At 39.1% G+C, this 11,925-nt stretch overlaps 2 protein-coding genes across 2 annotated transcripts; one reads left to right on the top strand and one right to left on the bottom strand.

The window, feature by feature from the left end:
* Positions 1–4,389: 4,389 nt before the first annotated feature.
* On the bottom strand, positions 4,390–9,083 carry LOC121971807 (histone-lysine N-methyltransferase, H3 lysine-9 specific SUVH1-like). The gene is made up of 4 exons (XM_042523259.1): positions 8,949–9,083; positions 8,161–8,441; positions 6,311–8,067; positions 4,390–4,667 (listed from the first exon to the last, which is right to left on the bottom strand). Exons 2-3 carry the CDS (start codon positions 8,351–8,353, stop codon positions 6,362–6,364), a joined length of 1,899 nt encoding a protein of 632 aa, XP_042379193.1. The 5' UTR covers positions 8,354–8,441; positions 8,949–9,083; the 3' UTR covers positions 4,390–4,667; positions 6,311–6,361.
* Positions 9,084–9,298: 215 nt separating this feature from the next.
* Positions 9,299–10,996, top strand: LOC121971803. The gene is made up of 2 exons (XM_042523249.1): positions 9,299–9,414; positions 9,578–10,996. The coding sequence occupies exon 2, from the start codon at positions 9,656–9,658 to the stop codon at positions 10,676–10,678; it is 1,023 nt and encodes a 340-aa protein (XP_042379183.1). The 5' UTR covers positions 9,299–9,414; positions 9,578–9,655; the 3' UTR covers positions 10,679–10,996.
* Positions 10,997–11,925: the final 929 nt, after the last annotated feature.

Here is an 11,925-nt window from a genome sequence, read left to right as displayed (position 1 = left end):
ATCAGAGAGTTGGGCGAGTTCTCTGTGAAGAGTGTTGATCGGTGCAGGGACCGATCAGCATAGGTCTGATCGGTCCCAAGACCGTCGAGGAGGCCTCGAACCGATTAGGGTGGAACTGATCGGTCCGGTATAGCCGTTATGAGTGACAACGGCTATCTCCGTCTTCTTCACTGTCTTGCAGTGCAGGTTATAAAAGGAGATCGAGGGCTTCTACAGCAATACTTCTTCTTCTTCCTCTCCTCAGCTGCTACCTCTTGCTTCTGTAAGAGCTTGCTGTTGCTGAGCTTTGCTGAGCTCTTCTTAGCTGAAGCTTCGCGTGAGCTTCCTCGGCTGGAGTCTCCAACAGTTGCTGCTGTATTTGGCCCGTGAAGTTGCTGCTTCATCAACAGCCGACGAGAAGGCAAGATTGTTTGTTTATACATTCATATTGTTGCTTCTTCTTGTGTATTCTTGTACTCCTATTCTTGCTGGTGCAAGAAAGATTGTGGCAAGATTTCTCCACCCAGAAGGAGTATATATATTAGTCAGTTCTCCAGGGACTCATCCACCGACGGATTGATAGGCTTCGTCCACCTTACGGACACGCCGAGGAGTAGGAGTTTATCTCCGAACTTCGTTACATCGTTGCGTGTTGAGGTTTGATTTTCTTGTCTTTGTTTCTTTGTTTTATTTTCCGCTGCGCTAACGTCAACTTGTAGAAAGAAACGAAGATTTGGGGTCGGCTATTCACACCCCCCTTCTCTAGTCGCGACCATTGATCCTAACAGACAGGTGCTACAAAACCATCACATAGAAGAGCCACTAAGGTCGACAGAGCAGAGGGGTCCCGACTGAGGGCTACCCCACTCGGACAAGCAGCCGGACCTGGCCATGGACAGAGCGGAATCCCAACCAAGCGACTACCCCGCTCGACCCAACAACGGGACCACTGTAATATCTCTCGGCATCCTTTTGGGTGGTAGTGCTACTGACACGAGGCATGATCGACAGACGGATCGTACGATGAAAACTTCTATTGTCTTGTCAGGGATATGCATGTCCTATTAAGGTATGATGTCAGAGGTACTTTCATGACAGACCCTTTCATGGGACACATTGGAGAGTGTGCCCATGCCTCGAGAAGCGCGCACGTTACCCACTAGGGCTCTATATAAAGGAGTCCCATCACCGGCGAAGGTACGCGTTATCTATTGTTTGCCCATAGTTCTACAGTTGCTCCACTTTTCTCCACATTCTCGGTGACTGATTTGAGCGTCAGAGGGCCAACGCTGGGGATTCCTTCCCTTGCCCGGCACTGACGCTACTTGTTTTACAGAGCGGAGCAAGGTCTTCAGCCGATCAATGAAGTCACCACATTCTTAATTTTCCACCTTCCCGCTTTCACACATGAACAAATAAAAATAAAAATAAAAATAAAAATAAAAATAATAAATTTATTTAAAATTTTTGTTGATAATGTAAAAATGCCAACGGTAATAACAAGTATATTTTGGTAAAATAAAAATAATAATAAATTTATTTAAAAATTTTGTTGATAATGTAAAACTGTCAACGGTAATAACGGTAATAACAAGTATATTTTGGTCCAATATATCTATTATATTATGAACATTAAAAAAAACATTTATATACATGAAAAAAAAAGCTTTTCGACTTCTACTTTTTTTCATCCATCAAGTTGTTTTTAATTAAATTCAACATCAAACGTGTTACAATAAAGAATTGAATCGCGACACTCTTATTTTAAATTATCCTTCTCATGGAATGCCTTTCACCTGTCTCGTTCAATTCATTTCATTTTCAAAAATTACAATAGAACAGACAAAGACAAATATCAAACTATAACAAATATATAAAATCAAATGAGGAAATAGTTGAAAAAAAAAAACATAACTGCATTAATTTTACTATTTGAGTAAGGATATATCTTCTTTATTAATTATTTTTATAAAATCTAAAATAAAATTATATTAATATTTTTTTATACTAAAAATAATCTCAAGATTTATTAATAATTTTTATAATCGTATCAATTTATTTTTTTCATTGATCAATAAATAATTTAGAGTTCAAAACTCAATTATGAACAGAAATTTTTTTATAAATATCTTAAACTTAAATTGATGTATTAAAAAATATATTTTTCTTTAATTAAGATTCAGTATAATATTAAATTAATTTTTTTTATAAAAGCAGTCCACTACAGTTTGAATTCTTGCCCGACCTAGCTCTCAATGTGCACGACTACAAGTAACCCTTCTAATTTCTCTATTTCCTTGTCAATCGAGCCCTTCTAATTTGGGCAGTCATGCCAGTAGAGCTAGGTTATTCGAATTAACCGATTAAATTTAAAATTTTTAATTCTATTTATTCATAAATTTATTTTTTTTAAAAAAATATATATTAATTTAATTGGTTCGATTTCGATTTTGAAAGTTAAAATTCGATTAAATCAAATAAACTAATTTTTTCCTACCAAATCTAAATAAATCTATCCAAGCTAATAGAAATCCTAATTCTCTCCTCATGCGGTTCTCTCACGCAACTCTTCTTTTTCTCTATGTTTGGATGAGGTGAGTGAAAGTTTATTAACAGAAGGAAAAGGGAGGAAGAGAGAGGGGAAGTAAAGTATTTATATTCTTCTTCTTTGAGAGAGAGGGAAGGTCCATTAAAGTAACGTGCATGTGTTGTCGTGTTTGAGAAGAAAGTGAAGATAATGAAAGTTAAATATATAAAGTTATAAAATTATCCTCATTTTTATTAAAAACTTATGCGTTCAAGATGGCAAAAGGTGAATACATTTGCCCCCAGCGCACCTGTCAACCCGTCTCAGGGCCAACACGTAGGAGGTAAATCACGGGCGGCTACTAGCCTTTGAAATAGTGACTAGCACATAAGGGAGAAAAAAAAACTTATGCGTTCAAAAATCTAGTACATTTTGTATACATTTATTGGTTAAGACTTACGCGTTCAAGCAATTGAAGTTCATTTGTTAAAATCGACATCAATGTCGACGTCGGCATCAACGTCAGTGTCTAAGTTGACGTCGAAGTCGAAGTCGACATCAACGTCAAAGTCGACGTCGTAGTCGACGTTAAAGTCGACGTCGTAGTCGACGTCAAAGTCGGCATCGAAGTCGACATCAACATTAAAGTTGACGTCGACGTCAAAGTCAACGTCAACGTCAACGTTAGTATTGACGGAGTGTGAGCGTTGGGTAGTACAAGTATTTTTCATTGTGACACAAAAATATCTAAAATAATAATTATTGAAATTAATATAATATAATAATATAAAATTAGAACATATTTTTTTTTAATTCTTTTTACCCCTCCTTACATTTCAAATCAGGATGTAAACAATTCTTAAGATTAAAATTTACCCTTTCTTATATTTTTTTCCATAACTCACTCCCTCCAAATAGGATTTTAAATTTCGTTTCCCCTTCTTACCCTTCCCTCCTCTTCTCTCACCTCTTCTCAAACAGTGCATAAATCGTGACTTCTCCTCTCTTCCTCACGTTCGCCTATCGCTGCTTTGCACTTCTTCTCAGCCGTCTTCCTGTCTCTCCGTTTCCTTCTATCATAGCATCCCTGTTTAGGGATTGTCATGCGGCACCATAGGGGGGCGGATCGAGCGAGAAGACACTCCGAGAGGAAGTCAGGCGATTCGCCCACTGAGAGCCCTAGTTAGCGCCTTGGCCTTGTCTCCGACGTAGCATACACACGACCTCCCTCCCCTGCTCGCTCCTTGGCCTTGTCTCCGAAGCCTTAGTTTCTTTAACGCTGAAAAGCTAATCTCTTCTGTTTTCACTCTGACAAAAGCTCCATCGAGTCTTCTGTTTCCTATTATTTTTTACTTGTTTGATGTTAACAATTCTAAAATCTGCAAAACGCCTTTCTTAAAGGTAGATCCGCTACCTTAGCGGCCCCCCTAGTGCTGGCCCCACGGATATGGAACCTTGCCCCCCTAGTGCCGGCCCCACGGATATGGAAGAAGGTTCATGCAGGTACACAGGCCATAGGCGCATGACGGGATAAACCCCAGATCGTCAGTTTCTGAGAATCGACCCCTGACCATTACGCCAAAGATATCATGCGCCCATCGTCTGCGCTACGCCCTGGGGGCTCTCAATGATGTCGATTGTCAAATTCTATTTGTTTCTTTTGGTGAGTTGTTTCTTGCTTGTTTGATGTTACACTAGCGATTTTAAAATTTCAAAACGTTCTTGATTCCCAATGATGTTGATTGTGAAATTCTACTGAAAATATCACCTTTGCTCCATGAACTAGTGGGTTTCACCTTCAGCTTGAGCAATCAGTCTCCATTTAATAATAATAAAAAATAATTAAAATATAGAAATAAAATAATAACTAAACCATCTGAATGTGATCTAAAATCATCAGATCTAATTAATACTTAAAACTGAATTCATCACTTACTTTCAAACTAACAATATTTTGCCCATCAAATACACATTTTACAATTCAGAAAGACTACCACAGCATGAAAGCAAGAGATAGGCAGTCAGTAGCCTACACTACACTACAAAGCATCAGCTCCTGACTTGAGTTCAATGATGTCCAAAGATCTCATAATGCAATTAGCCGACGCCATGTTGACAACAAAAACAGTTTGTTGGTTGCGGCATAACAAAATACATCAAACTGGAAAGAGCAACAAAAGGCCGCGAGTTAGAAAAACCTCTTCGCTGTTCAGCAGAAGCATCCAAATGTAGAATTAGTGAAGATTATCTCATGCAAATGTTAAAGAACAATGAACAAATAGGGATTACAAACAGCTAGAGCGAGAACTGCAATATACACAAGATACACAACCATATACATCAGGATGAATAAAACAACAATTTGTCAGATTTGAAACTGCAGCTAATCCAGTGATGAAATTGTTTTGGTAAAGGAATGAATTAACTACAGGAGAGAAAAATCATTAAAGTAAATCTAAGCCATTAAGAAATTAAATTAACCTTATAAAGCTATTCATATCAACGTTCGTCTAAACTATGAGTTGAATGAGCTTGGCAGTTTTTTTTTTCTCCTCCCTTCTTATTTTCATAGTCAGTGCTTAGTTTTCCCATATACGATGCCAAATTTGTTATGATCAATTTATGACAGCTTATAGAAATCTGCCAACTATAGCACTTTGCCTAGACCTCTGTCAGGAATGAAGCCAATGGAGCTCGAGTTAGAAAATTGAATGAGTTCTGATTAGGCTGGGAAATTTGCCCAAACTGAATTTAGTTTAGATGGAGTAGATGGGATGGGATGGGATGGGATGGGATGATACGGAGTTGAACTAGTGACTGAATTGATTGGATTTTATGATTTCAATGTATCCAGGAAAAGAATTAGAATTGCAGCTCGAGGAGACTTTCGTAGTCATGGATCAAAGTGGAGAAGACTTGGAATGGGTTGCAGTGATATCAAAGAATGTCCCAGATGAGTGATTTTTTTGTCATTCACGACTAGAATTCCCCTTTTACAGGAACATCCATCCAATGAATGAGCATCCATTCCCATAGAATTCCCCTTTTATAGACCCTATGAATGAGCATCCATCCAATAACACCTAGTTACACATTGTCTAATCATCAAAGAGTCCAAAATGTTCTCTGTTGCACAATGGCCTCATTGATTGAACACGCATGGCCTCCGGATTGATTTACTACCCTGAATGACCTTGCCCACACCGATTATGCTTCCTCTGTACACAGTCACACATCTAGTGGTAGCAAAATTAATAGTTTTTTTTACACACATTAAAACAGAAGGACGATATTTAAAGGCATCAATTTGTAGACACTCCTAGAATTCATAACTTCTTAAGCTTTGTCTTGACCGCCTTAGCTCTACAACTGAAAAGAGATGATTTTCCATCATCATCACCAACAGAGATAAGCTCCTCAATAAGGTAATATATGACTGCCAGGATGGATATGTGCATCTTCATACACTAAAAAATGGTTTAGAAGGAAGGGATATGTCTATTTTGTTACAATTGAAAAGAAGAAACATGAAAGACTGGATATAAGCCTCATGGGAAGAAAGTCATGTCCATAAAGCTTAATCCTTAATAATGAGATTATCTCATGAGATAGAAAAATCAAATGGTGATAGTTTTTTTTCATGATATGCAATATATACAAAAACATAAAATAGGCATTATTGAAAATACAAAGTAAATGATTCATTTAGTTGATGCAATAAAGAAAGCATTCAGCTATGCATGATGTTCAGAAGAATTGGAATTGAAAATAAAACATATATTTAAATAAGGAGCAAATCCTTACCCTTATGGATCTGTAGTCGTTTACAGTACTTGATATACTATTGATCAAGCTTTATCCAAAATAGCCTCGACAATTTGGAGATTTACACAAGCATTTCCTGCTTCGAAGTGATTCTGAGCCAGGACCGTAATCATATGTCAATTCAGTCATAGGAGGAATGTGTTTCAGCGCAAAGAACATTATATGCGGATACTCCTCATCACCATGATCATGTAAAACTGGTTGCCAGAAAAGATTAGGAGAGCAGCTATGATTCATAAAACGTGCAATGTTGCCTGAATTCTTCGCACTTATTGTAAAGGGAAATGGCCTAAACACCTCATTAGCGATTCCTAATTCAGGATCTTCCAATAATTCAGGCCTATAATTGAATCTCATTACTTTTTCACCGAGATAAGTAGCTCGAAAGATATACTCATCCCCTTCATCTTCATCTTGAACCCTACTATCAATAATCTCACCTGTATATTCACAGACAAATGTTCCTGCTCTAATAGGGTCCCAGGAACGAAGACCCCAACCACATTCTTTTGTCCTAAAAACTTCAAAGTGGAGCCTAATGCCCTTCTGAGTGACCCTATTTCGGCAATTAAAAGAGCATTGGCAGGATAAACAGCATTCATATATTAAAGGCTTACGACATACAAGAAGGCCCATTGAATTATACGGTAAATCACCCCCATTTTGCTGGGCACAAGAGCAGTTCCGGTCACCAGGGAGACACACACTAAGACACATGCAACCCCGTAAAGGCTTCATCACATTAGTAGGGTGTGAACACTTAACATTTGTTATGTATACAAAATGGTTTGGTTTTCTCTCATAATCAACATCATTGACAAGGCAAACTGGAAAGTTCTCTGCACCTGACGATATGTCAGGTAGTATCACTCTACCTCTACTAGATGGATCCTTTTTCCACTTCTGCACCATTTTCCAGGTTGCAATTCCATCAGGCTGCCCTGGCTCTCTTAGTAACTTGTACTTGAACATGTTGAACCCTGCCTTGCCTTTATCAGTCCATGAACTTTCAATCTTATAAAGACCATCATAGATGTATATTTTACCAGTTTGACAATTAATATCTTTAGCACTACGTACAACCCGAATCTGATTCTTCCTGTAAAAACTTGTATCAAGAGCAAGGTTTCCTCTTTCCAGCTTTTGGTCATCTGGTTGTTTATGCCTGCCTGTACCTCCCTGGCCACTGTAAATCAAGACATCAACATCATCATCTTCATTATCATAACCACCAGATGACACAATACAAATGGCAACACGCTCTTCTTTGTCACCAAAGCTAGTTGTTAGGTAATCAATACCTGCCATACTAGGAGCATGCAATCCAATCAAGTTCATTTCAAACCTGAAGTAGAAAATTTCTCCAACTTCAACACCTGGAACAGATCCAATCCTCTTGCCTACATTAGTCCTCACATCCCTAGCAGCCATGATGGACCCAATTTTCAAGTCTTGGCGCCTGACCACATCTTTTGCCTCATCCAACTGAAGAAGCCTCCTACGGAGTGCATCAAACATCATAAGTATCATATCTACAGATTCCCTAGGGTCATCTGGCATAGATAGGGACAAGGGAAGTAGTTTTATTGGACTCTTGATAGGTCGTTTACTTTTGGCATCTGTCTTCTGGCTATCTGCTCGTACCTTTCTAGCTCTCTTGCCTGAGGATGTTGTATTACCTTCAAAAGAAGGGTCGTCATCGTCATCATCATCGGAGAGTGCAATGGTAGTACCTGCTGAACAAAAGAAGCTAGAGAATGATGTCCTAGTTGTTGTCTCATTTATGGAGCCATTAGGACCATATTTCATTGCAACCGTTTTCTGGGTACCTTGGTCGACAGGATCAGGAAAGGAAAGAGAGAAGCCGGAGGGAGTGATGCAAACAATGGGAGGCACAGTTGACTGCGTAACCGTGTCAAAGCCAAATGGCGCAGGGAACATTGGCGCCAAAGTCCGTAAAGGCTTCACGTCCAATACCCCTTTTTCCTCGGATGGAGGAGTCCTATTGGATCTTCTTTCCATGACAAAGCAAACAACTGAAGTGCAGAACAAAAAGAACCAAGTTTGACAAACTAGTAGCTCATTTCCCTTCTTCAAACCGTATGAACTACTGAAGAAAATGCAAACATAAGGTTCAAATCACAGCTAATAGTCTCCAAGGCGAAGAAGTAACAAACAAATTAGCTATAAAGTATCCAACCATTCAGGAATCTAGGAGCTCATCAGAAAGCTTGGAAGTAAACATAAAATAAAAATACATCAAAAAAATCCAAGTTTTAGAATATTGCCAAAATAAATATCGTAATGAGATAGCGAATCCTAGTCCATATCACTCAAACAGGGTACGAAGAAGAAAGGCAACTAGGGATCAAAAAGAGTATCCCAAAAAAGTTGCGGCATGACTAACCACTCTTCAGGGTCTCTCGGTAACCCAAGTAACCCCAAAAGTTCATCAAAACGAACCTTCGAAAACCCGCAAGCACGAAAGTCGCAACCCTAACTCGAAGTCGAAGGGATCTCACAGATTCGACAGCAGAAGCAGCTTCACGCGAATCTCTCGCCGTACAGGAACCCGATCAGGGAAAGAGCGGAGGACAAAGAAGGGTCAAACAAATACCAGTAACGCCGGCTGAAGGATGCGCGCTTGGGGTTCGCCTCGGGGACCTCGGGCTGCCTCCCCTCCTCCTCCGCCGCTCGCTCCTCGCGTCTCCGCTTTGCGTTTCGCCTTCTGGCTTTCCATCCCGTACTTTGTTTCTTTATTTACCTTGCCGCCCATGCACCGCGTGGTGCCGCACCAGCCGCCCGATTGAAACTTTTCATTTTGCTCCATCAAATTATATCATTTTACCCTTCAAATTTATAAATACTATTAAAATACCCTTTGCAGTTCACTGTTAATTACTTGTGACATATTTTCCGAACCAATCAAATCTTGACAAGTGGTTGGTAGGTCAGCCAGTGAGATCTCCCTAATAGATGTTCTTAATCATGCACATATTGGCCTAAAGAAAGAAGAAGATGAAAGATTTACTTCTTTTCTTCTCCTCTTTCTCCTCAAGAGATTCAAATATTGAATTCCAAAGGTAAATCTTCCTCTGTTCTTTCTTCCATATATTTATTTCTCTAGGAAAGGAAATCTTATTCATTTTCTCGATATTGTTTTTTGCCCCTTCCGAAATTCGATATCTCTATCTGAATAGAGATTCAGAATTAGTTGATTGATCATCTTCCAATTGTTATGAACAGACACTCAAGGAAGGAGGAGAGAGGAGAAGAAGAAGGATTACTTTTGGCTTTAAGATTAGCAAATAAAAACAATCTGTAATGTGGCTCTTGTTTGTGCTGCACAAGGTCTTTCCCCCTCTGTTTGTTTTGTTCCTGAATTCCCTCCCAGTCATTGCTTGCACAACTCTTCTTCTTGGAGTCCTTTTGGTCCACAGCGAGCCGAACACCCGCAAGCACAAGCCCCGCGGTAGCCGCGATCGAACGAGGAAGGATTCAGTCACTGACAAGGAAGGTTTGGAGCCCGATTCTAGAGCCACAAGGAAGACAGTTGTGAGAAGAGTTGTTTCTAGTGCCATTTGTGTTGAGAAAGCAAGTGACGAGAAGGATGCGGATAGTGATGAATGGCATGAAATTGATCAAGAACAGGACGGCGATCTTTCCGATTTCAAGTCAGCCGATGGTAGTGATGTTGGAGAGACATATGGAGAGAAAGATGGTGATGAAAAAAATGTCGTGTCATGGAGTGAAGATGATCAGAGAATTCTCATTCAAATCGGGAACTCCGAGCTCGAAAGAAACCGGCGGTTGGAGAGGGTAATTGCCATTCGAAAGGCAAGGAGGCTGATGATGGTGGACAATGGAGGAGACAAGCCAATTCTTCATTCTCATCTCTCTTCTATCAATGCATCATCAAGAAAGAACCCAATTGAAGATCCTTATGACTCAACCGAGCCACCGGGCTCAGCCACCCCTTCGGCGCAAAGCCCGTTCGATCTTCCTCAGGATCCTACAATATCCAAGGAGAATTCGAATTGTAGTTCAGATTCGTCGAATTCACACAATGAATGTGAGTCGATTTCATCTGAGGCAAACAAGAAGCCTGATGCAACAGGAGCTGATCAATTTAGCTGGTTCGCATTGAGTCTGGCATCGGTCGAAGAGCATGAATCGCTGTCGAAGGAGGTGTCGGTGATCGAGGAGGCGGATGTGATCGGGCATGAAATGTACAGAGCTCGCAAAGGTTTCGGTTCCGATGGCCTAGTTGTGAGCAGGGCTGTGCCGGCACCAGCAGCAGCTAAGAAGGCATTGCTGCGGTCAAGTGTGGTTTCAATGAGGATGTAGACTGAAACCGATGGAAGCATCAAGCTGAGTTCTTTATGTTGTTGCATATGGAGCTAGTGTGTTGTCTCGTGTACTTGTTCGGTCGGGTCGGTCGGTTAGCACGGGTCTGGTTCGATTGAAGTATACCCGTAGTCTAGTTGCGGTGCTCGGATTGAACTTGGTTTCAAAAGTGTGGGCCTAGCTCGATCGAGGTGCGCTTAGTCCAACCAAGGTGCTTGGATGGAGTCACTTTCGAGTCGGGGCTGAAGTGGATTGAACTCGGTTTCAAACACCTTGTTAGTCGGGGCAATGAATGGTCAATGTGTCTTTCTCTTCTTAGGCTTGTTGGAAAAATATCTCATATAATGAGAATTATTATATACAACATTTATATGCGGACCATCGTTTTTTATTATTTTTTTAATTTACGGTTATATTATTTAAGGTTTACTTTTAGGATTTTAAGATTTAAAGGTTGAATTATAATATTAAGTATTAACAAATTTTTAAAATATTTTTTCATGTGCACGAGAAGTACGACATAAGGTGCTTAGGGATTCTCCCTCGTACCAAAATAACATTTATAAGCTATGAATAGATTTAAACAACACAATGAACAAGTTTATATAGAATATGTGAATTATTCATGAATCATATTACAAAGCTTATACATTTCTAAAACTTTATCAAACTTATAGATAAGTCAAATTCAAAATATATAAATAAATTTATAATATTAAACTCACTAATCAACCAAACACAACATTAAAAATATATTTAAAAAATCAAATAGCAAATTTAAATTAAAAGGTAAATAATCAACCTCAAACTAAAAAACAAAAAAGACCAAGTAAATTTGAATAACAGTTTCATCAACATAGTTAACTAATTTTAGTCTTAGTTTGGTTTAACTGATAATACTTGAATATTGATCATTTTTACCATGTAAAATTATAAAGATATATTTAAAAGGATGTATGTGAGAATTTTATTTTTTTTATGGTTTGGGCAAAAATAAAAAATATCTCTTTTTTTTTAACTAAATCATCAATTTACCTTGATTTTTTTATCCAAAGGACATCCACTATTTGTTCAACCATATATAATTACTCAACTGTCTCCAAGACATAACACAGTTGAGGCATGGTCTTACGCCCGAGAGATACAGGGTTTGATCCTCGGGGTGTCATGACTTGAGGTTAACGTCTCTGTCATGCATTTTCAACTGTGTACTTACATTTATCTCCCTCCATATCCGTGAGACCGAC

This window comes from Zingiber officinale, chromosome 1B, assembly GCF_018446385.1.
Source record: "Zingiber officinale cultivar Zhangliang chromosome 1B, Zo_v1.1, whole genome shotgun sequence".
NCBI classification, from domain to species: Eukaryota; Viridiplantae; Streptophyta; class Magnoliopsida; order Zingiberales; family Zingiberaceae; genus Zingiber; species Zingiber officinale.
The sequence above is the reverse complement of the archived record's forward strand: the minus strand, read 5'-3'. Positions and strand labels throughout refer to the sequence as shown.